The sequence below is a fragment of the Ursus arctos genome, unplaced genomic scaffold, assembly GCF_023065955.2.
Source record: "Ursus arctos isolate Adak ecotype North America unplaced genomic scaffold, UrsArc2.0 scaffold_24, whole genome shotgun sequence".
NCBI classification, from domain to species: domain Eukaryota; kingdom Metazoa; phylum Chordata; class Mammalia; order Carnivora; family Ursidae; genus Ursus; species Ursus arctos.
In genome coordinates, this window is record NW_026622919.1 from 5443176 (window position 1) to 5467514 (window position 24339).

Genomic DNA, 24339 nt, shown 5'->3' on the forward strand with positions numbered 1-24339 from the left:
CCACCCTCTGAAGATACAACACAGATGACGTGAGCATGAGGTCTTGGATTTTGGTCCCAAAAGCTTAGGACTGTGTCCCTCATGGGCTGAGAGAGCCCTGGGGGTCTTTATCCTTTTCCTCGTCCTCCTTTCGGCTCCCCAGCTTGGCAGCAGCAGGCTGTGAACTAAGTTCTGTGCTTCCCTCGCCCCATTCTCTGTGCCCATCGGCTGCAGCCACAGCTGGGCCAGGCCCCCCACTGCAGGCCCCCGGGCGGGCAGCCCTCCAGCTTGAGCCGGTGTCCCCTCCTGCCCTCATCTGGGAAGACGTCCCTTTGTCTTGCTCATGGCCCTTCCCACCCCTCCTGCACTCTTGTGAGTGCTGGCATCACTGGGGAGGTGGAATCTGGAGTCGGTCATTCTGATTGACCTTTTCTAAGCTTTTCCTTTCTTGTGGCCACACTAGAAATTCCCTTCCTCCTGGTGTCTCTGGCAGCTGCTCTGAGGAGTAGTGGCTGTGGTCAGCCAGTGAGGCCATAACAAGACATGGTTAGTATTAAGAGCACGTGTTTACATAAGAAGACAGCCCTGGCAGGGCCAAGGTCTCTGGTTAGCTTGCTCATCCCTTCACATAGGATCCCTGGACATTAAACAGGCTGTCATGGGAGACTGTGCCAAAAGCAGGACCCCATCGTGTCCTCAGGCCAGGAAGCATCTCTCACGGCACTCAGTTCAGAGTCCGAGCCTCGGGCCGCTCCTTGGGCCAGCACATTTTGCTGGCTAGATTCACAGACCGAGATGCCAGCAGCCACACAGTCCGTCCTTTCCAGGGAACAAGAGTGAGGTCTCGAGGTGTAAGGGGTGATGCGGGTACCTGCATTTCTTCCCCTGCTCGTTCTGGCAGTTGGAGCTCCCATTCCTCCCCAGGAAGAGCTGTGGTTGCTCAGGAGGCTTGGACCCTGCGAGAGGCCTCTGTCTCCCCAGATCCAGAGAGGAGGAGAAGCTTGCGTCGGGTTGTGCCTCACCGTGGCTGTGCTACTGGTTCTTACTGGCTGTTGAGTGGTGGTGGTCTTGACTTGCGGAAACATGAGTGGTGAAAAGCTAACTTTAGTTACCAGGAGGTAATGCTGAACATCAGATTGTTAAGACATAATTTGGCCAGGTTTGTGGCCTCTAACCCTGTTGGTTCTGTTTGGAAAAACAGAGCGTTGAGGCAGCCGGGGCTGGAGGGGCCCTGACCGCTCAGTTTCCTGGGTGCTTTCTCCTCTCTGCGTTGTTTCAAGCCACTCTCTATTTTTACTTTAAGCTGAGAATTCTTGGATTCCCCTGTTGGAAATGAAATACTGCCAGGCTTTCTCTGGTGGCAGCCTGAGCCTTTCACCATGGCCGGGAGGTGACAGCCTGTGGTGGCAGTGCGCCCCTGCCCGTACTGTGGCTGGAGACCATCCTGATCTCTCCTCCCACTGAGGCCATGGCCTCACCCCCTCTAGAGGGACACTTGACTCGGGGACTGCGGGGGTAGGGGCTGCGCTCTGCCTGGTCGCCGTGACTGCTGTGGCAGTGCTGGTCTTGCACACCTGGCATCGTTAATACCCAGAGCTAGCCGATCGCAGACTTCTGAACAGCATGTTGCTGTCCACAGCCTTCACAAGCTTGGACCCTTCAGAGGTCTAGGAAAACACCCAAAGATAGCAAAAATATGTGTTGGTTCTAATTTTATTTTTAAGACAGTTGTTGCTACAGAAGAGACGGAAACCAGGTTTAGCTGTAAAATTTATCGATGTTCCAAAGCAGAGAGACAGATTGGACGCTGCCTGCATCCTGACAGCACCAGCTGGAAGAATCTAGCCTGTTGGTCTGCAGCATGTCAGAGGCGGGGCGCGGGCAGGACTGCACGAGTGGCAAGCAAGCCCCCCCCCGCCCCCCGGTGCAGGGCAGCTCTGTGGTGTTGGCCGTGTTATTAGTTGACATAAGTTAGATGAAATGTGATCTCAGATGACGAATACTGATGGAGTACTTGAGAGAACATTTTGTCTGACCTTGCTGAGCTGTTAAGGGACCGTGATCTCAGGTTCTAAGGTGTGGTTTTTATTTTTGCTTTGGGGCAGGATTGTGACAGCCCGTCAGTCTGATGGGCTGCTTGCTCTGTGCTGGTACCGAGCCCTACGGGAAATGCCGAGCGGACAGGGCCCTGCCATGCCCTCAGCCATACCTTCTGCGGGGATTTTCATGGCGTTGGAGGGGGACCCTGGCTTCTCCGTAGTCCCCATTTTCGGCAGATGGTTTCTTCACCTCCACTAACTGCAGTATGTGTCCTCCTGCTCAGTCTGTGATTCAGTGACTCCTCACACTTGGAAAAGAACCACATCCCTTCTATTCGGCTGAACTTTTCCCAGGGGTCTTCTGGCAAGAGGCAGTGCAGTTACGACAGGCAGGTGACCGGTCCCCAAAAGCTGTGATGTTCGTCAGCTCTGGCTCGTCTGTGGAATGGAGAGGGCGTGGGGGTCCTCACCTGGAAAAGAAGGGCATCTGCTTCTCTGACTGAGAAGGAAAATGTGCGAAGGGCTTACTTAGTACCCAAGAGGCACTTGACAAATAGGAATTTCCTCCACCCCCACCCCCCCGCCTCGCCTGGACGGCGCCAGCATTAGAACACGGGCTTCTCCCTCCAGTGCTGCCTGTAGCCTGCACGCCACCCTGGCTGGGACCTGGGGCCTCGCGGGAGGAGCCCCCGCCTGGCTAGGACTGAGCTAGGAAAGTCTCTTCTCCTGACTGTAGCCCTGCAGTGAGCAGCTCTCCCCGGGGACAGCGGGAGCCCAGTGTCCAGGAGGTGGGGCTGCTGTGTGGGGAGTTGGTGGGGCCCCTTCCACTGACACCTGCCCTTCCCCCTTCCCTCAGTGCGCCCCCACGGCCTTGCTCTGCCGCGTGCCCCTAGCCAGGCCCCTCTCCCCGCTCGGTCTAAACAGCATCACCAGGACAACGAGCGAGTGCACTGAGCTGCCCTGTGTGCTTCCAATTTCCTGGCCGTAAAGACTAATTAGGAAGGTTTGCTTCTCAGCTACGGAGACTGTTATTTTGTTTTGTTTTATAAATCTTTTCCTTCTTCAGACCAGTGACCGGGGCTCAGTGCAGGTTAGCCAGTGCCGCTTTGGTGCGGCCAGGGTGACTCCCGCTGCTGAGCTCGAGAGCGCCACGATTGCCTGGTCACCGCCGGCAGACCTGAACTTCACAGGAGGGCCCGGAGCCCTTGGGCACCTGGGGAGAGCAACTGGGGAGAGCTGGAGGCCCAGCAGCTCCTGAGAGCATGGGCAGCTGCAGACTTCGGGAATGTAGGGCTTGCTCACGCAACAACAGGCTATGCTGTGGTCCAGAGACATAGCTGTCCCGGCACTGGTCCCGTGCCTGGACTAGGCCGGCCGCCGTGGCCCAAGGCTAAGGAAAGGGAGTCAGTCCTAGAGGGGAACAGCCTTGGCCTTGTCCTCTGAGGCAGACTTGGGACTTGAGGACTCCTGAGGTCACCCCTTATCCTCTGTCTCGTCGTCTAGTATGGGGGACCCTGATCTCCCGACAGGTAGGGTGGGTTGGTTGGTAGGTTTGAATTGCTTCCTCTAGACTCTCCCTGTAAAAGGCCCAGAAGGAATAACCAGCTCCTTTTCCTGCCTGTTCTGCTTTAGCTGGGCAAGTGATAGTCACCTTCTGCTTCTCTCCAGGCGGACCTTCAGCACCGTTTTTCGCAGGCTCATCGGGCACACTCTCAGCCAAGAGAGCCTCCTCCAGGGCACTCTGCAGATTCCTGGGGCCGCGGCTCTGCCTCCCTTGGCGCCTGCAGACAGAGGGAGACTCAGCGCTAGCTCCCCTCCTCACCAGCCCTCGTCTTCTCTAGGCCCAGCTTGTGGAGGCACCTTTGCTCCCCGGCGGGCCAAGCAAGTATGAGGCAGGAGTGGTTATCAGCCAGCTTGGCTCCAAGGGTGTGGTGGCAGAGCTTTTGTACAAACAGAGGGTAATTTCCTGAGATGGCAAAGCTTGTCCTGATCGAGGAGCATATGGGAGCTTGGCAGGTTATGGCTTCCGGGCAAAGTCAGGAATCGCCACCATCTGCTTCAGCAGGGAGAAGAATGTCCCCTGCAGGAGCCCCAAGAGCTGGAGGAGAGAACGGGTAGCTTAAGCCCTGGCACACTATCCAAGCTGCTACCCCGTTGCCTAGCTGCATGCGTGCACGGCGGCCTTGGAGCTGGAAGCTTGGCGGCTTTCAGTTCTGATCAGCTCACCCGCTCTGGCCTCCCACCCATGAGCTGTGAGGGGCCCGCGTCGGCCTGCCTGCCAGCTCCAGGCTAGGGGATGTGAGAAGCTGCTACTTGAAGTCCTAGCTGGCACGGTTCTGGGGGGAGACCCCGGGCCAGTGGGCCTCAACCTCTCAATCCACAGAGGAGGAAGCAAGTGCCAGGCGAGGGGAGGCCCTGGGGGCGGGACAGGGAGCCAGTCCTGGGCTTCGTGCCTTGTTCAAAAGGAGGAGATGTGGCAGGGTGAGGTCTGGGAAGGCTGAAAGTTGTTGTCCTGTCCAGCTTCTAGGCCACGGCTGTTTGGCACAGTTGTCAGTTAACCCTTGAAAAGCATGGGTTTGTACTGCACAGGTCCACTTATATGGGGCGCTTTTTTTTTTTTTTCTATAAATACAGTCCAGTACTGTAAGTATATTTTCTCTTCCTTACGATTTTCTTAAAGACATCTTTTCTCTAGCTTTCTTCATTGTGGGAATACAGTATATAATACGTCTCTCACACAAGAGGTGTATCGATCGACCATTTCTGTTACCAGTAAGGCTTCCGGTCAACAGTAGGCTGGTAGCAGTTAAGTTTTGGGGGAGTCAAAAGTTATACAGAGATTTTCAACTGCGCGGGGGGCGGGAGGGGGGTCGGCATCTCTAACCCCCACGTTGCTCAGGGGTCAACTTAATGTGAGCCACAAATGCAAGCCACATGTGTAATTTTAAGTTTTCTAGTAGCCACATTTTAAAAAAGTAAAAAGCAACAGATGAAACTGATTTTTGAAAGTACATTTCATTTAACACAGTATATCCAAAATCTTGTGGCTTTAATCAAGATAAAAAATTATTGATGAGATATTTCACATCTTTTTTTCACACTGAGTCTTTGAAATCCAGTGGCTGAAATCTTGTGGCTGCCGTGTGGGACAGTGCAGGTCTCCACGAAGGCTCTGTCCCGTCCTGGCCTTCTAAATGACTCTTGTCTTTCTCACGTATTTAAAACCCGGTCTTTGTCTCTGTCCCTTCTCCTGTGCTTTGGTCTTGGGGTTCAGAGTCACGGCCGTCTGACTAGGAGCACCTCTAAGGCCAGGCTGTTCTTGCCGGCTGCATGTCAGCCCCAATCTGGGGAGCCGGGGGCTGATTTGATTTGGCATTAGACAGTCACGCCAGGAATTCAGCTCTTGTTTTTCTTGCAGTGAATCAGTTAGCCTTAATCTCTGGGGCGTGTGAGAGCCTCCTATGGTGCTCATTTATTTCCAGGAGAGCTTCTGCAGACAGGAGACAAAGCTCAACCATTGCAAATCTCAGCCTGGCCGCCTTTTGCCTCCTGCCATCGGCAGCTGGGGTCTGCATCCCTCTCCCCTGTCCAGGTTGGTGTGTGTGTGGGTGCTCCCCTGGCTGCTTCTGCTCCCAGGGCTGGAGTCTAGACATCTTTTCCCCCTGGGCCCCCTACCTCCAATGACTACCACCTCCCAGGAAGGGGCCCAGAGTCTTCGGGGAGGCAGGCCAGTGGGCTGAGGGCTGCAATCTCCTGCCTCCCATCTTGGCTCTCCTGGGCATTGCCATCACTTATCCAATCTCAAAGATAAGGAAGTGGGCTCTCCGGTTGGAGATGAGAGGCTGGCGTTCAGAGCTGGCTCCTGGATCCTGCGGTCCTTTAAACAATGGCCCCTTTCTGAGGACAGTAGATTGCAGGCCTGCTAGTAGTGGTTCAAAGAAAATTGTCACCCAGCAATAACGTGGAGGAGGGGCAGGGGCTGCGTGGCCTCTGGGCCTGGCCTTCCATCTGTGGCTCCAGCTCACAATCAGCATCCAGGAGCCGAACTTTGGAGACACTCTGCTTCCCTGTTGCTACTTTTTCTCAAGGCCCCCTGGTGCCCTCCCCACCCCTGCCAGGATGGGTGACTCCTGTCCCCTCTCTAGGACCAGGTTCAGTGACTTGTCCATGAGACGCAGGGAAAAGGGACTTCAGCCTCTTTTGTCCCACTGGGGCCTGTGGCCAGTCTCAGTTCTTGCCCTGCCCTCTCTAGCTGGAGGGATCCATCCTTATATCTTCTCTGTTTTCTACCCCCAGCTGGGCCTGCCAGGATGTCCCCGTGCTCTAAAGCCAGCACAGCCACATCCCTCCCCGTTGCTACTCATCCAGCCCGCCCCCCACCAACACTGTAATGGTTCCAGGGAGTGCCTCTCGAGCTGTAGGATTCTTCGAGGTGGGACAGTGAAGGGAGGGCCTGGATATAGGGGGCACTGCAGGAGAAGGCAGCTACCAAGATGGCCTCCCTGGCACTTAAGGCAAGGAAGAGGCCGATAAGCTGGCACCACGGTCCACCACCCCATCTGACTCTATCAGGGCCACCTCTGGGGGACTGGGTGAGGAGAGGCAGGCAGAAAAACCCCAGTACAGTGGTTCCCAGGAGGGCTCAGCCAGACCCTAGGGTCAGCAGCACCTGGAGGCTAATGCTGGGGGTCCTGGGGCGAGGGGTACAGGGGGCGTCCCAGCCCCTCTGGCACTGGTCCGAAACTCTTTGGAGGATCCCAGAGCCACAGACAGACAGGATGACACTGAGCCAGCCAGGAAGATCAGGCAGTGGGACCGTGAGGTTGTCCTCTGGGGAGCCGACTGAGTGGTGGCCACTTTTAAAATGTACCTTGTGCCAGTTGTCTGGGGTGAATGCCCCCTGGCTGCCCCATAGTGGTGGTGGAGGAGCGGCCCCACCTCTGCTGGGGTCGGGTGAGAGCTGTGGGTGGGGGTACGCCTGATAGCCTGATAGCCGGGTGCCCTGGGCTGCCTGGAAGTGTTTAGTCACCCCCAGCCCAAGCTCTGAGGCCGGGCCTCTGTCCCTGAGCCTGTGCGAGCATCTGTCTGTCTGCAGCCCTGTCCCTCCTGGGCCTGGCTATTTCCCCGTCTGGGTGTGATCTCTGCCGGTTCCCTCTGGGTATGTGGGTGTAACAAGTCCAGACCTTCTCTGGGAGCCGGGCAGGCTCGGGCGCCCCGCCCTCTGGGCCGTGCCCTTTCCTCCCAAACTGGTTGTGCAGGAGCAGCCGAGTGTGGGCAGTGTGGGTGCATGCGTGGCAGCTCCAGCCCGCGCTCGCTTGCTGCCTCACCTGCGGGGAGGGGCCTCCCAGAAACTGCCTGCGCAGTGCCCGGCCACCCCACCTCACCAGAGCCCAGCTAAACAGCCAGCGAGGACGCACGCCTGCCGCCCGCCTGCCACCCACCACCTGCCTGCACCGGCCGAGCCCAGCCTGAGCCGGCACCTGCCTTTACGACCATGTTCAAGGGTCTGAGCAAAGGCTCCCAAGGGAAGGGGTCCCCTAAGAGCTCCCCAGCCAAGGGCTCTCCGAAGGGCTCCCCCAGCAAGCACAGCCGGTGAGCGGGGCCTGGGACAGTGGGCTGGGGTGGGGGTGGTGCCAGGCCCAGGTGCTCTAGCTTCCTGGAGATGGCAGCCCAGAATTCAGGACTAGCCCAGTACTGGCATTTAGTGTCCCGAGGCCAGAAATCTGGGGGTGGTGGTGGGGTGGACTCACTCCCAAGCCCAGACCGAGTTCCAGCCCTGGCAGGAGGCCAGGGCTGGCCTGGGGCTCCCGCATTGTCCAGGGGACCTGAGGGCTATGGGTAGGGGTTCTCTGCAGGAGACGCACTGAAGGGGGAGGGCCCTGGGGGCTGGGAGACTGGATTGCTTGGCTCTCTCTCTGTGGCTCTGCCCTGGAGGCTCTGCTTGGGCTGGGCTGACCCTTGGAACCTGGGCCCAGGGTGGGCAGAAGGACTGAGGCCAGGAGGAGGAGGTGGGGTGCCAGGTGCAGGGAGGCAGGGCTGTGCCGCAGAGCCCAAGCTGCAGCTTTCCTCACAAGGCTCTCCCCTCGGGCCTGGAGTTTTGTTACAGTGTTGGGGTGATTCTTGCACCGTGTGGGTATGAGAAGAGGGTGCTGCAGGGAAAGAGGAGAGCCCGCAGGCCAGTTCATCCTCAGAGCCTCCTCTGCTCCCCCAGCTCCCCGCCGGACACAGCCTGGCTCTCGGCAGCCACATGGTCCGAAGACAGACTTGGCTGCTTCCCTCCTGTTCTTCCTTCTCACTGGCCTGTGCAGAGTGGAGGTGGCAGATGGGAGCGGAGATGAAAGGCTCATTACCCCGATAGGGATCGGATTGGGGCGATGACACGGAGGCTGGGCTTCTGGGCAGACAGGAAAGACAGCAGTTAAGACTCTCGCTGGAGTGACCTGTCCTCCCTGGCACTCCTCGGCCCTGCCCAGGGTGGAGTGTGCGCCTCCCGGTGGGAGCAGCCCTCCCAGGAGGCCAGGCCTGGGGACAGGTCACCGGGGGGTCAGGACCCACGGCTCCCTGCTCCCATATAGGCTCCTGGGCAGTGCTCTCGTAACCTGGGACTGCCCGGTCGGCTCTGGCTGTGGCCCCCCAAACAGGGCTCACTGGTCCCCTGCTGTGCGGTCCATTCATTTAACATACCTTTATTGAGCACCTACTGTGTGCCAGGACTGTTCTAGGCACTGAGGATGTCACCTTGCACAGAACCAACAGGTCCTTGCCCTCATGGAGCTTACTCCCTAGTGAAATCAACACCAGCATGCACGGGATGCTGACTCACGCAGGCTGTGCACTGCGTGCTTCCAATGGGCCATGCTCCTAACACAGTAGCACTGTGATGTACGTGTTATTAAAGCTCCACTCTACAAGCGAGGAACCTTGGGCACAGAGAGTTTAGGTAACTTGCCCAAGGCCACACAGCAGTAGTGCTAGAGAATGATCTAACTCAGCCTGTTTGGCCAGAGATCTTTCAGACTGGGTCTGTCCTGGCACTGCCCCTCTGCCCAGGCAGGGGGTGGGGTGGGGGGTGGGCTCATCCTTTCACCCCTAGTTCAAGGCCCAGCTCAGTGTGCCTTCCCCTTGCCCAGGACTTTAACTTCATAGGGTGCTGTGCTTATGAGCCTTGGACCAATCTACTTTTATTAGGTCTGCTTGGGCCTCTAGGCCCCAGAGAGTGAGCTCAGCACACAGCAGGTGCCCCGTAGAAAGGACCCTGGGGAGTCAGATCAGGCTGGCTCTGCTCTTTGCTGTGTGACCTGGAACATGCCAGGTCCCAATCTGGGCTTAATCCTTAAATCTGGGCACTGTCGGGGCGTCCCAACAATCTCTTGGCTTCCCCCTGCCCCAGTGCTGTGCAGCTCCTCCAAAGGCTTGTTGGCCTGGGCACAGGCAAAGCCTGGGGTGGTGAGGGGCAGGCAGGGCTGGGGTGGGAGGAGGTTGGGGTGGGGGACAGCCAGCGCAACTGCCCCCCCCCAAAGTCCAGCCTTGCTGTTTCGGGTATCAGGGGCTGAGGCATGATTCACTCCCAAGGAAGTGGCAGGAGCTGGGTGGGGTTGAGAGCTCACTGCCAGGACAGTGATGTTGGCCTGCTCCATGGTGCCGGGCACACCAGAGACCCCCACTTTCTGAACCCTCATGTGAGGACAGTGCTCCCCCACCTTCAGGGCTGGTTATCTCACAGAGTCTCCTATAGAGAGAGACCAGAGCTCCCCAGGTCCTAGACGCCTCCCTCCCGGGCAGTTAGCCCAGCTGGAGGGCAGGACAGGGCAGAGGGAGACAAGGGGCCCCATGCAGGTGGAACAGAGGGGTCTTTTCCAACCATGCTGGCTCTGTTCCCCTCCCCCCTGCACCCCAGGGCTGCCGCCCCGGAGTTGGCCCTGCTCATCTCCCGCATGCAGGCCAATGCTGACCAGGTGGAGAGGGACATCCTGGAGACCCAGAAGAGACTGCAGCAGGTAAGGCCTCAGGGGCAAGCGGCGGGGCATGGGGGCACTAGAGGCTCACTAAAGCTCCAGAGTGCCCACTGGGGATGGCTAAAGTGGGGCAGACAACCCTTGTCCTTTATGGTCTTTCCCCAAACACAGTGGGAGAGAGGGCTCAGCTCTCCTTTTCTGTTGGACTCCCAACTTGGGGGCTTGGGGAGGGGGACCCAGGTCACCCCTGTGTCCCTGCACCCACCCCACAGATGCCCTAGGCCTGGCCCTCTGCCAGCGTGGGCCCCGAGGTTGTCTGTGCAGCCTGGGGAACTCAGGGTAGGGCCCAGGCGGCGATGAGGGGCCGCAGGGATGTCGTCCCCCACCTACAGGACCGTCTGCACGGCGAGCAGAGCCAGGCCCTGCAGCACCGGCAGGAGGTGGGCCGCAGCTTGAAGGAGGCCGAGGTGCTGCTGAAGGACCTCTTCCTGGATGTGGACAAGGCCCGGCGGCTCAAGCACCCACAGGCTGAGGAGATCGAGAAGGAGTAAGTGGGGTGGCAGCCAGGGCTGGAGCCCTAGGGACAGAGATGCTGGGGTTCCAGGGGAACCCCAGGCCCGGCCCTGACCTGCTGGCCTCCTCCTTGGCAGCATCAAGCAGCTGCATGAGCGGGTGACCCAGGAATGTGCCGAGTACCGTGCCCTGTACGAGAAGATAGTGCTGCCGCCAGACATGGGGCCCAGGGTCGACTGGTCACGCGTGCTGGAGCAAAAACAGGTCAGCGCTGTCCTCCATGTCAGAGACACCGCCAGGAGCTCAGAATCACACCTGGCACAATCAGAGAGCAAAACAGAGCTGTCATCAGGGGCCTGTTGGTATGCTTGCACCTGTGGGAGGCTCTGGGCAGGGAGAGAGCAGAGGGGACAGTGCAGTCAGGGAAGGCTTCCTGTAGGAAGGGGCATATAAAGAGGCCTCAGAGAGGTGGGAGAGCTTAGTTAGGCTGGGGCGAAATGGTGAGGAGAGGACATTCCAGAAGAAGAAACAGAGGCTCCAGCCTAGAGTATGGTGGGAAGTGGGGTTTTCTGGGCAGGCAGGCAAAGCCAGGTCACAGGCACCCTGAACATCAGGTGAGGAATTGTGCTTTGATGCCACAACAGAAGGGGTGCCGTGATAACAATGAAGGGACAGTGGGGAGGGCATGGGCAGAGGAGGGTGTCACAGGGTCCCAGAGGCTACCAAGAGGTCTCTAGGCAGGAGGTGCCGAGGCCAGGGAGGTAAGGAGGCATGGGAAGAGTAGGAAGATGTTTTAGAGGCTGAGCCCTACGTTCTGGGGACCAGTAGGAGTCAGGGACTGCAGTCATGAAGATGCTTGGGCCTCAGCCAGGCCCCTGGAGAATAGTATGTCCCCCAGGGTGAGTGGCTGCCATTCCCTGAGGCCGCTCAGCTGGCCCGTCCGCCCTCTGCCCAAACGACCAATTCCACTCCTCCATATGGGGACGTGGGGAGGGCAAGCGAGGGCCGCCACCCCAGCCCGGTGGCTGAGCTGAGTGGCTGGCTGTCCTGCAGAAGCAGGTGCGCGAGGGTCGGTACGGGCCGGGCACGGCAGAGCTGGAGCAGCAGATCGCTGAGCACAACATCCTGCAGAAGGAGATCGAGGCCTACGGGCAGCAGCTCCGGAACCTCATCGGGCCGGTGCGTGACGTCCATCCCTGCCTGGCCCTCCAGCCCTACCCCCGCTATCTCTCCCATCAGATCCTGTGCAGCCCAGGGGTCCGGGTGGGGGCACAGTCGGCCTGGGGTGTGGGCTGCCATCTACCCTGCACCCCGCCTCTCACTGAGCCTGCTCTGTCCCCCCCATTGGTCAAGGCAGGATGCAGCTACCATCAGGAGCCAATACCGGGACCTCCTGGTGAGCAGCGGAAGGGCTGGGAATGGGGCAGGGCCCAGCTACCTGCACCCTTGGGTGGGGGGGGGGCAGCGTTTCCGGACACATGCTGACGACACCCACTGCTCCCCCTTCTCCCTCCCACGTCTCGCCAAGCACAGAAGGCAGCCTCGTGGCGCAGGCAGAGCCTGGGCAGCCTGTACACACACCTGCAGGGCTGCACGCGCCTGCTGAGCGCCCTGGCCCAGCAGCAGCAGGGCATCCTGCAGCAGGACTGGAGCGACCTCCTGGTGGACCCCGAGGGCGTGCGGCGGGAGTACGAGGTGGGTGTGGGAGACTGGGGCTGGGAGGGGGGACTGGCCATCCTCACCCTGTCCTCTCCTCACCCGTGCTCCCGACGCTCCCCCCAGCACTTCAAGCAGCACGAGCTGCTGAGCCAGGAGCAGAGCGTGAACCAGCTGGAGGACGACGGGGAGCGCATGGTGGAGCTGGGGCACCCGGCCGTGGGGCCCATCCAGGTGCGAAGGACAGATCCTGCCTGTTGTCGCAGGGACACCTTCTCCCTCAGTCGGTGGGGGGGCAGAGGAGGGGCTTCCGGGGGAGGCTGGGGAGAGGGATACATGGCCCAGGTCTGGGCAGCCGACGGGGCGCAGGTCTGGGCGGGCATGGTCCGAGGGCTCGGTGCCGCTGTCCACAGACCCACCAGGAGGCCCTGAAGACGGAGTGGCAGAACTTCCTGAATCTGTGCATCTGCCAGGAGAGCCAGCTGCAGCACGTGGACGCCTACCGCCGGGTGAGCCCGCGGGCGGCGGGGTGCGGGGCCTGGGGAACGCCACAGGACGCATGCGCGGCGGGGGACAGGGCGCCTCTGAGAAGTGGCAGAGCCGTGTCCTGTGACTAGGTCCCAGAGGAGAACAATGTCACACGAACATTCGCGGCCGGGTGGTGCTGCTGCCAGGAGGCTTGGTTCTTAAGGGGGGGAAAGAAACTTCCTCTTTTTATGCATAAATCACCAGTATCCATCCCGGAAGGATATAGAGCATATCTGTAGCATTACAATTTTATAGGGATGGTAGCGAGATTAAGGAGAAGATGTCCAAAAATTCTCCTTAGAAGGGATGACAACGAAAAGAGGGTTGAGAAACATTGACAGAACACACAACAGGAACTTCTTTTTCTTTTTTCTTTTCCTTTTTTTTTTTTTTTTTTTGGTAACTTCCTCCCAAAATGTTTCATAGGCTTTGAGAGGGACAAAAGCCAACGAGTTTTTTTCTTCCTTTTTAAAAAAATATTTTCCTACGCAACCACCATACCATTATCACGCCCGGGGACAGGAATTCCGCAGCATCACCCAGCCGCAGGGTGTTTCTTTAGAGCCCAATCCCAGCTCCCACTCCAGCCCCGACGCCCTGGCCCCCACCCCCGGTCCCAGCCAGGACGACTGCAGGAGCTGGAGTGAGCAGGAGAGCCCCGCCTCCACCTGGGCAGGACGGACAGAAGCCAAGGTGTTTTATAACACTGAAGCAAGTCCACTGAGCCCAAGATGCGCCATTTGCAGAATGCCCCAGTGGAAAAGGCCCCACAGCCTGGAAAGCCGCCAGTGCCAGGGCCTGGGACAATGTGCGTTTAGCTGGCTTGCAGGGTTGGTGGACAGTGGGCTGCCCCAGGCTCTGCCCCTGACTGCCCACCACCTCAGTTCCAGGAAGAGGCGGACTCAATCAGCCAAACCCTGGCAAAGCTGGACTCCAGCCTGGACACCCAGTACAGCCCCGCCCCTGGGGCGCCCCCTGGTGCCCCCACAGAGCTGCTGCAGCAGCTGGAGGTGAGGTGGGGGGGGTTGCTCCCCAGCCCAGGCCACCTGCCTTCCACTCCAGGAATTGGGGCTGGCCCCTGTGTCTGGGCCTCACCCTTCCCAGGGGCTTAGTCCTGCCCTGAGCCCATCCTGGGAGGAGGGCAGGAGAAGAGGGTCTGCTCCAGTAAGAGGGGCTGCCCTGTTACCACCTTCCCTACCCTGGACCTGTTTCCTCACCTGTAATGTGACAGGGACCACCCAGAAGAGCTCTGAGCCCCTCCCCAGGCCCCACTCTAGAGGCCTGAGTGATGCTAGGTAGCCCCCCTGTCCCAACCAGCAGATTCCAGAATCCTGGGCCTGCTGGAGAGGCTTCTTTTACTTTCCTGACTTAGAGACCCTGACTCCATGAAGACCAGACCCCTGGCTCTCATGGGGGGTGGTATGGGGCAGGCCTCAAGGGCAGCCTGGGACCCCACAGGCAGAGAAGCAGCAGCTGGCTGTCGCTGAGAAGACCATTAGGGACCTAGAGCGGCGGAGCAAGCAGGTGGCCCCTCTGCAGCAGCGCAGGACCCCACCCCAGCAGCCCCTGCACGTGGACAGCATCTGCGACTGGGACTCGGGAGAAGTACGGGCTCAGCCCGCCCAGCCCCGGCCCTGCCCCCTCTAGTCCCACCATCGCCCCACTCCTACCCATCCCCACCCTGCCCCAGCCCTACCCCTCTCTAAGCCCTGCCCTGCCTCTGGCCCATCCCCACCCCTACCCCATCTTGGCCCTCGTTCCTACCTTATTCCCTGCCCTGATTCTCCGTGAGCCCCTCCCCGCCTGTCCCCCAGGTGCAGCTGCTGCGGGGTGAGCGGTATTTGCTGATGGACAACACTGACCAGCACACCTGGGTCATTCAAGGCCCAGGTGGGGAGACCAAACGTGCCCCAGCCGCCTGCTTCTGCATCCCAGCTCCGGACCCTGAAGCTGAGGCCAGGGCCTCCAAGTGGGTTTGCCTGGGGATCCTCAGGGGCAGGAGGCAGGCTGTGGGACCAGACCCGGTCCTGTGGTGTTTGAGGCCATTGCCTGGCCTTCTCCTGGACCCATGACTCCTGGGGTGGGGTGGGGGGCTCGGAGAGAGAGGAGACATCCTTGTCTGGTCTCTTCCTTGTTCTAGGCTGGCCTCAGAGCTTCAGGCCCTGAAGCAGAAATTGGCCACAGTCCAGAGTCACGTGACGGCCAGCACTGCGCAGCCCTTACAGACTGGCCAGCAGGGTACTGAGGGCTGGCCGGGGACTTGGGGGGGTTCTTGGCCACGGGGGGGGGGGGGCGGTTGTGATGGGTAGGGAGTGGCCCTGGATTAGGGACTTTTGCTAGGGGATTCCATCTCTTCGGTTGGCAAGCCCCAAGTATTGCCCCTCCCCTGGTTAGGCCCTGCCTGCTCTCCCCCTTCCTTCCTACCCCACACTGGATGCTCTGGGGGCACCCAGGGAAGAGCTGCTCCTCAGGCAGATGGGCCCTGGACCCTCACAGCACCCTATGCCCCCAGCTCCCACTGGCTCAGCCCCAGTAGACCCACAGGCCCAGAAGCTCCTGACACAGATGACCCGGCTGGACGGAGACCTGAAGCAGATAGAGAGGCAGCTGCTGGCCTGGGCCCGGGCCCCGCTGAGCCGGGCAAATCCACTGGGGGACCTGGAGGGCCGCATCCAAAGCCACAAGGTGGGTGGGTGAGTGAGGACAGCGGAATAAGAAACAGGCCCGCGCTGGGGGTGCATGAACTAAGGATGAAGCAAGTGTGGGAGCAGTCGCAGGGACCCAAGGCAGAGGAAGGGAGTGGACAGTCCAGGGCTCAAGACAAGCTGGTTCCCGTCCTGGCGCCTCCACTGAACAGCTGTGTGATCTGGGGAAGTCACTTTACCTCTCTGGGCCTTGGTTTCCTCAACACCGAAAACAGGCACGATGATACCCAGCTCATCTGGAGGAAGTGTACTAAGGCCCGGGAAGGTTCTGGAAGGGCAGGGCCCACAGTAAAGGCCCTGTGCCCAGCACTGGGGAGGCGTTCTGGCGAGGGTCCTGAGAGCAGCAAGGACGCCTCCCTGGTGAGGCTGCAGTGTGTCAACACTGTCACAAGGAACTCATCCTCTGGGCGCCGTAGTGCACGCCGTCCCTCCCACACCTGGGGGTGCAGTTGCTTCTGTCTTTCCCAACTGGTTTCTAGTCAAATATATCCTTTGGGTTTGGTTTTTAAATTTCTGAGTCTTGTCCTTACACATTGTCGCGCAGCTTGTTGTCCACTCCATCTTGTACCGTAGGGAGGACGTAGCATTTCCCAGGTCAGAGGGCCGGGGCCGGATGTGCGCGAGGTGATGCAGGTCCGGTCTCCACTCTGAGCTGGCCTGCTGGGTGTTTCTGCGGGAGTGTCGTGGGGAGGAGACCAGGGGGCGGAGGCCGGGGCAGAAGGAGGCTGAGGGCAATAGCACAGCAGACACCACCACTGCCCGAGGCTCTGCGTCAGCCGTGTGTGCAAGTCATGGGCAAGTCACTGATTATGACTGCACAGGGACCTGGCAGACCCCAAGTACGTCCTTGAGTCTTGAAGTCAGCGCATCTCCCACATCAGGGTGGGGCCACAGTGAGGCGGTCCGATGACTTACGGATGGGATGAGAGAATGATGAGGAACAGGAACCCCACATGCCACGTGGACAGAGCTAGGGCTTTGCTGTCTGGCCTGGGGTGACGGGGCAGGGAACTGACGTTTTGTGCAGGGCATGGTGGCATGGGATCACGCTGCCTCCTCCCTCCAGTCATTCAGCAGATGAGGAGACGGGCTCAGCCAGGCTGACTGGCCCAAGGTCATCCACATGGGGACTCTCAGGGCCAGGACTGTCCCCGGGTCTCTGGCCTGTGCCCAGGCTCATACACACCACACTCTGAGGCCTGGTGGGCAGGGTCTGCCCCCCACCCCCACCCAGGAAGGAGACGTCTGACCCTGCCCCTCCCTGCCTCAGGGCACAGCCCAGCGGCTGCAGGGCCTGGGAGCAGAGAAGGAGGCGGCCCAGCGGGAGTGTGAGGTGTTTCTGTCCAGCCGGCCGGTGGGCCCCGCCACCCTGCACCTGCCCGTGGCCCTCAACAGTGTCAAGAACAAGTACAGCGACGTGCAGCTTCTCTGCAGCCTCTACGGGGAGAAGTGAGTGCTCTGGGGCCCGGGGAAGGGGGACAGCTGGGTGGCACCTCTGGGGTGTGGCTGACGGAGTGCCTGACCTTGGGCCCCCTCGAGATAGAGCCAGAGCTGCCCTGGGTCTGGAGCACCAGATCCAGGACGCGGACAGAGTCATCCGAGGCTTCGAGTCCTCCGTGGCGCAGGAGGCCCCCATCCCTGCCTGCCCGGGCGCGCTGCAAGAGAGGGTCAGCGAGCTGCAGGTGAGGGGTTGGTCAGCCTCCTGGTGGGAGGGGGCCTCACCAAGTATTAACTAGCAAGTGGGGTCACATGGCGACTCGTGGAACCACGAGGGTTCATGGCACCATGTCCCCTCCTCTCCCAGTGCCTGCGGAGGGAGCTGCTGGAACGGCAGGCCTGCGTGCTGGGGCTGCACCGGGAGCTGAAGGCCACTGAGCATGCGTGCAGCGCCCTGCAGAACAACTTCCATGAGTTCTGCCAAGACCTGCCTCGCCAGCAGCGCCAGGCGAGGGCCCTCACCGACCGCTACCACGCTGTGGGGGACCAGCTGGACCTGCGGTGAGTGGCTGGGCCATCAGGGCTCCGGGCACGCCCCCATGGTGCACGGCAGCTGCCGCCGCTAAGCTGTGTGACCTCAGACTGGTGACTTCACCTCTCTGAGGCTAGTTTCCTCTGCTCAAAGCTGGCATAATAACAGTAGCTATCTCCCAGGGTGAGCCTACCTATCTCCCTGGCTGAGACGGTCTGGTCCATCCCTGAATGCCCAGCTCCAACACAGGGCCAGAGTGAGGGGATCAGCCTGGTGGGTCACTCGGGCCTTCTGACTCATCCCGGGGAGGGAGGCACCCACCAGCCTCCTCCGTGCACCCCTCACCCATCCCCAGAGGGCAGCGCTCACCTCTGCTCCGGGCCTGCTCCGGGTCTTCTCCTGCAGGGAGAAGATGCTGCAGGATGTCGGCCTCACCTACCAGCAGTTCAAGAACTGCAGGGACAACCTGAGCTTCTGGCTGGAGCACCTGCCCCGCAACCAGGTGCGGCCCAGCGACGGGCCCAGCCAGCTGGCCTACAAGCTGCAGGCGCAGAAGGTGAGGCTGGGGCTGCAGGCCACCTGCAGGCAGATGGGCCGGGGCCTCCCCACAGGTACAGCCGCCTGGGCGCGTGGGGCCCCCTAGTGGCCAGTGTTCTAAGAGCCCTCAAAGCTCAGACCACAGGCCTTGGGGAGACCACCACCCACCCACCCCCACCCTCCATGCTCCACCTGGCCCACAGAAACGGCAAGGCCGTCTCCATCTGGTCTGAGGTGGGCAGCGTGGGGGTTCCAACTCCTACCGCGTCCTCCTCCTCCTTGCCAATCCCCGGCCATGTACTGGCGATGAACCAGAGGCTGTGGGTACAGCCAGCTCTCAGACAGCCCACAGTCTGGTGGGAGAGGCCGGTGCATTGCCGGCCATGATGCTGGTAAGTGCTCTGGGGGAGAGCCCACGGCAGGACACGTCGGGGGCAGGGTAAGTGGTCTGGAAGGCAAGGGCCTGGGGCCGCAGGAGGATGACAGTGTCTATGAGTGTGAGAGGGTAACGCCAGGAAGCTGGCTTGGGACAGAGATTCTTAGACCTGGCTGCAGATTAGAATCATCTAGGGGGCTTTTAAAACATCCCTGTACCAGAGCCCCACTCCAGACTGATTAAATTGGAATCACTGGGACCAGAGCACCCGTACTTTTTTTAAAGTTCCCCCAAGTGGGGGCGCCTGGGTGGCACAGCGGTTAAGTGTCTGCCTTCGGCTCAGGGCGTGATCCCGGCGATCTGGGATCGAGCCCCACATCAGGCTCTTCTGCTATGAGCCTGCTTCTTCCTCTCCCACTCCCCCTGCTTGTGTTCCCTCTCTCGCTGACTGTCTCTATCTCTGTCGAATAAATAAATAAAATCTTTAAAAAAAAAAAAAAAATTAAAAAAAAAAAAAAAAAGTTCCCCCAAGTGAATAAAAGGGGCAGCCAGGCTTAAGAGCAATTGGGACAGAGCAGTGGTTCTTAGAGGGTGGTCCCGGGACCAGCAGCACCAGCATCGTGGAGACCGGAGACATGCAAATTCTCAGGCCCCAACCCAGATCTGCCCGGACACTCTGGGGGTGGGGCCTTCAATCTCTGTTTTAACAAGCTCTCTAGGTGGTTGTGATGCACTGGGTGAGAACTTTCCTGCTAGAACAGGAGTCTAAGGGGTAAGACAGAAGGAAGGGACTCTGCCAAAGAGACGAAGGAAGAATTCCTGGAGAGAATCGTGCCTGGAAAGGCAGTTCCTCAGGCGACCTCCCACCCCCGTGGCGTGCGCAACCGAGGCCCCTGCAGGGGAGACTGGGAGAGTAGTGTTCACTGACCTCCCCTGACTCTCACTTCCTCCCTCGCAGAGGCTGCAGCAGGAGGTCCAGGGCCGGGAGCAGGACAGGGCCATGGTGTCCCGCCTCTCCCAGGACCTGCAGGCAGCTCTCCAGGTGAGCACTTTCCTACCTCTCCCCTCCTTCCTCTGCCAGTCCCCCGCTCTCCCATCCCTAGCGGCCCCCACTGACCAAGAGCCTGTTGTCCTTCCCTTCCTGCTCAGGACTATGAGTTGCAGGCAGACACCTATCGCTGCTCCCTGGAGACCACCCAGGCCGGGTCAGCCCCCAAGAGACCCCGAGTGGCTCCCCTGCAGGAGAGCATCCAGGCGCAGGTGAGATGGGACAGACCCGGTGGGGCTCGGTGTCCCCGCACACCAGCTCTGCAGGTGCTACGGCTGGAGCTGACCCTGCCCTCCCTCCGCCTCCCCTTGGCCTCTCTAGGAGAAGAGCCTGACAAAGGCCTACACTGAGGTCGCAGCTGCACACCAGCAGCAGCTGCACCAGCTGGAGTTTGCCAGAAGGATGCTGGAGAAGGTATGGTGACAACACCCCCTCTGTCCCGGTGCCAGGCAGCCTGGGCTGCTTGTTAACCTGGCCCCCACTTCCCTTCTTCCTCGCCCTGCAGCCTGCAGCCCCCGGGCAGGCTCCGTGGCCTGAGAGGGCCAGCTCCCCACCTCCCCCCTCTGCCCTCCTCCCAGCAGCTCTTCCAGGCTGGTACCCATCTCAGAGTCAGGCCCTGGAGATGTCGTTCAGTGCAGTCACAGTGTCACCACTGGGCAGTCCACTGGTGGGGACAGGAGAAAGATCCCCACAATATCTTCAGCCTTAGGACCAGCCACAAGGGTCAAGAGACCACCTGAGTTTCCACACCTGGGGGACCAGGAGACAGAAGCCCTCTGTGACTCTTGATGTCTGGCTGAGGGACTTGCCAGGTTTCCTCTACCCAGAGGAGTACCCCAGCATCCCCCAGAGGAGCGTGGGCCCATATCTGGGAGCCTGGATGGAAGGCGAGGGGGAAAGGTTTGGAAAGGAGACCTGTCCTGTTTGCACGTTCTAGTGCAAACTCCACCCGAACACTGCCTTGCATCCTAACATCGTGGGGCTGAGGGGTCCTCTCGAAATCCTGCATCCAAGCACCTCAGGTCTGCAGCTCCCGCTCCCAGGACCTACCGGAAGTCTCAGGAAGCAGGGAGGGGTCTTCGATCTCAGGGTAGGGGTGGGGCCGGTGGAAATGGGGCTCTTCCCTTTCCTCCCCCTCCACTCCAGTACTCTTCCCTTCTTCCTCTCACTCTGCAGAAGGAGCTCAGTGAGGATATCCAGGTGACCCATGACACCCGGCAGGGGTCTGAGGGCCCAGCCAGAGCAGGGAGGGAGTCGGAGGCCCTGAAGTCCCAGTTGGAGGAGGAGAGGAAGCGGGTTGCCCAGGTGCAGCAGGAGCTGGAGGAGCAGAGGAGCCAGCTGCTGAAGCTGAGGACGCAGCGACCCTTGGAGAGGCTGGAAGAGAAGGAGGTGGTGGAGTTCTACCGCGACCCCCAGCTGGAGAACAGCCTGGCCAGGGCCAAGTCCCAGGTGGAGGATGAAGGCAAGAAGCGGGCCCGCCTGCAGGCAGACCTGGAGGCGGTGGCCCAGAAGGTCGTCCAGCTGGAGAGCAAGAGGAGGGCCATGCAGCCTCACCTGCTGACCAAGGAGGTCACCCAGATCGAGAGGGATCCCGGCTTGGATAGCCAGGCGGCCCAGCTCAGTGGCGAGATCCAGCACCTGCGGGGGGAGAACGCCACTGTCTCGGCCCAGCTAGAGACCCTAAAGAAGGAGCTGCTGGCCCTGGAGCAGAAGGCGCCGAACGTGAAGGAGAAGGTGGTGGTGAAAGAAGTGGTCAAGGTGGAGAAGGACCTGGAAATGCTCAAGGCAGCCCAGGCCCTGAGGAGGCAGTTGGAGGAGGACACGGGGCGGAGGAAGGCGGCGGTGGAGGCCGCCGCCAAGCTGCAGGCTCGCATGGAAGAACTAGAGCGTGCGATCGGCGCCGTGGAGCCCAAGGTGATCGTGAAGGAGGTGAAGAAGGTGGAGCAGGACCCAGGCCTTCTCGAAGAGGCGTCCAGGCTGAGGAGCCTCCTGGAGGAGGCCAGGAGCAAGAACGCACTGCTGGCGCGGGAGCTGGAGGACCTGCGTGGCAAGTACAGCGTGGTGGAGAAGCAGAAGCCCAAGGTGGAGCTCCAGGAGCGCGTCCACGAGACCTTCCAGGTGGCTCCGGAGACGCAGCAGGAGATGGTGCGGCTCAGGGCCCAGCTGCAGGAGACGGCCAGCAAGAGGAGCCGCGTGGAGCAGGAGGTGGAGGGGCTGCTGCCCGACCTGGCCGCCCTCCGGGCCCAGAAGCCGGCGGTGGAGTACAAGGAGGTGACGCAGGAGGTGGTGAAGCACGAGAGGAGCCCCGAGGTGCTGCGGGAGATCGACCGCCTGAAGGCCCAGCTCAACGAGCTGGTCAACGGCAGCGGGCGCGCCCAGGAGCAGCTCATCCGGCTGCAGGGGGAGCGCGATGAGTGGAAGCGGGAGCGGTCCAAGGTGGAGACCAAGACCGTGAACAAGGAGGTGGTGCGCCACGAGAAGGACCCGGTGCTGGAGAAGGAGGCCGAGCGGCTGCGCCAGGAGGTGCGAGAAGCCGCACAGAAGAGGCGGGCCGCCGAGGACCTGGTCCACGAGCTGCAGAACAGGTACCTGCTGCTGGAGAGGAGGCGGCCCGAGGAGAAGGTGGTGCTGCAGGAGGTGGTGGTCACCCAGAAGGACCCGAAGCTCCGCGAGGACCACAGCCGGCTGAGCCGGAGCCTGGACGAGGAGGCGGGCCGGCGGCGGCAGCTGGAGCGGGAGGTGCAGCAGCTCCGGGCCGGCGTGCAGGAGAAGGAGAGCCTGCTCAGCTTCCAGGAGGACCGGAGCAAGAAGCTGGCCGTGGAGAGGGAGCTGCGGCAGCTGACCTTGAGGATTCAAGAGCTCGAGAAGCGGCCTCCCGTGGTGCAGGAGAAGATCATCATGGAGGAGGTGGTCAAGCTGGAGAAGGACCCGGCTCTGGAGAAGTCCACGGAAGCCCTGCGGCAGGACCTGGACCGGGAGAAGTCCCAGGTGACGGAGTTGCATCGGGAGTGCAAGAACCTGCAGGTGCAGATCGATGTCCTCCAGAGCACCAAATCGCACGAGAAGACCGTCTACAAGGAAGTGATCAGGGTGGAGAAGGACCGGGTGCTGGAGGGCGAGCGGTCCCGGGCGTGGGAGGTGCTCAACAGGGAGCGCTCGGCCCGGCAGAGCCGGGAGGAGGAGGTGCGGCACCTCCGGGAGCGGCTGGACAGGGCCGAGGCGCTGGGGAGGACCTGGGCCCGGGAGGAGGCCGAGCTCCAGAAGGCCCGGGACCAGGCGGACCGGGAGTGCCGGCAGCTGCAGCAGGAGCTGCGGGAGCTGGAGAGGCAGAAGCAGCAGAAAGTGCTGCAGCTGCAGGAGGAGGCGAAGCTGCTCGGCCAGAAGACGGAGAGCGAGCGGCAGAAGGCCGCCCAGCGGGGCCAGGAGCTCTCGCAGCTTGAGGCGGCCATCCTCCGTGAGAAGGACCAGATCTATGAGAAGGAGAGGACCCTCCGGGACCTGCACGCCAAAGTGAGCAGGGAGGAGCTCAACCAGGAGACCCAGACTCGAGAGACCAACCTTTCCACCAAGATCTCCATCCTCGAACCTGAGACAGGGAAGGACATGTCCCCATACGAGGCCTACAAGAGGGGCATCATCGATCGAGGCCAGTACCTCCAGCTGCAGGAGCTCGAGTGCGACTGGGAGGAGGTCACCACCTCGGGCCCCTGCGGCGAGGAGTCCGTGCTCCTGGACCGCAAGAGCGGGAAGCAGTACTCCATCGAGGCCGCCCTGCGCTGCCGGCGCATCTCCAAGGAGGAGTACCATCTCTACAAGGACGGCCACCTCCCCATCTCCGAGTTCGCGCTGCTCGTGGCCGGGGAGACCAAGCCCTGCTCCTCGCTCTCCATCGGCTCCATCATCTCCAAGTCCCCGCTCACCTCCCCAGCCCCCCAGGGCCCCGGCTTCTTCTCTCCGGGAGTCTCGCTCGGGCTCGGCGATGACAGTTTTCCCATTGCTGGCATCTATGACACAACCACAGACAACAAATGCACCATCAAGACGGCCGTGGCCAAGAACATGCTGGACCCCATCACGGGGCAGAAGCTGCTGGAGGCCCAGGCGGCCACGGGGGGCATCGTGGACCTCCTCAGCCGGGAGCGCTACTCCGTGCACAAGGCTATGGAGAGGGGACTGATCGAGAACACTTCAATGCAGAGGCTGCTCAACGCCCAGAAGGCCTTCACGGGCATTGAGGATCCCGTCACCAAGAAGAGGCTGTCGGTGGGTGAGGCCATCCAGAAGGGCTGGATGCCGCAGGAGAGCGTGCTCCCCCACCTGCAAGTGCAGCACCTGACCGGGGGGCTCATCGACCCCAAGAGGACTGGCCGCATCCCTGTCCCTCAGGCCGTGCTGTCTGGAATGATCAGTGAAGAGCTGGCCCAGCTCCTGCAGGATGAGTCCAGCTACGAGAAGGATTTGACAGACCCCATCTCCAAGGAGCGGGTGAGCTACAAGGAGGCCATGGGGCGCTGCCAGAGAGACCCCCTGAGCGGCCTGCTGCTGCTCCCAGCCACGCTGGAGGGGTACCACTTCTACCGCTCCGCCTCCCCCCGGGTGCTGCGCTCCCTGTGCTGATGGGGCCAAGTAGTCATGGGGAGCAGCGTGAGCGGGCGGGTGGGACGCAGGCACCCTCACCCCCAGCACAGCCTAGTCCGAGGGGCTGGGTCTTCCCTCTGATCGCGGTGCTATTACTCAAAAGTTTGCGGTGTTGGACCCCCTCCCCTAACTCTGGTGCCCAGTCCATCCCCAGACCCCGAGATCAGCACATCTGTTTTTCCAAACCCCTCCCCCACCCAGTGCTTCCAATAAACAACTTCTCCCGGCGTCTAGTTTGTCTAGTTCATGTTTGGAAAGGCGGAATCGATTTGTCTGAGCCGTGAGCGCAAGGGGCAGCGTGGCTGGAGGCCCTTCCCGGGTGGGAAGTGGACATGCCCAGCCAGCCCTGCCAAGGGAACAGGTGCTTCCAAGGGCTTCGGGTTCCTTGACTCAGGG

The 24339-nt window shown here is 60.9% G+C and overlaps 1 protein-coding gene across 2 annotated transcripts; it reads left to right on the top strand.

Moving 5' to 3' along the window:
* Positions 1-24166, top strand: EVPL (envoplakin). Of its 2 annotated transcripts, none has more exons than XM_048226357.2 (22): positions 1-5610; positions 9916-10015; positions 10366-10520; positions 10624-10750; positions 11540-11665; positions 11844-11882; positions 12020-12181; positions 12269-12376; positions 12556-12651; positions 13555-13680; positions 14129-14275; positions 14485-14639; positions 14811-14908; positions 15183-15355; positions 16646-16824; positions 16919-17057; positions 17180-17373; positions 17750-17900; positions 19216-19299; positions 19407-19517; positions 19627-19719; positions 20482-24166. In XM_048226357.2, exons 1-22 carry the CDS (start codon positions 5480-5482, stop codon positions 23920-23922), a joined length of 6135 nt encoding a protein of 2044 aa, XP_048082314.1. In that variant the 5' UTR covers positions 1-5479; the 3' UTR covers positions 23923-24166. The 2 variants fall into 2 exon arrangements, with proteins under 2 accessions (XP_048082314.1, XP_026339889.1); XM_026484104.4 differs by lacking the exon at positions 1-5610 and adding an exon at positions 5617-7610.
* Positions 24167-24339: the final 173 nt, after the last annotated feature.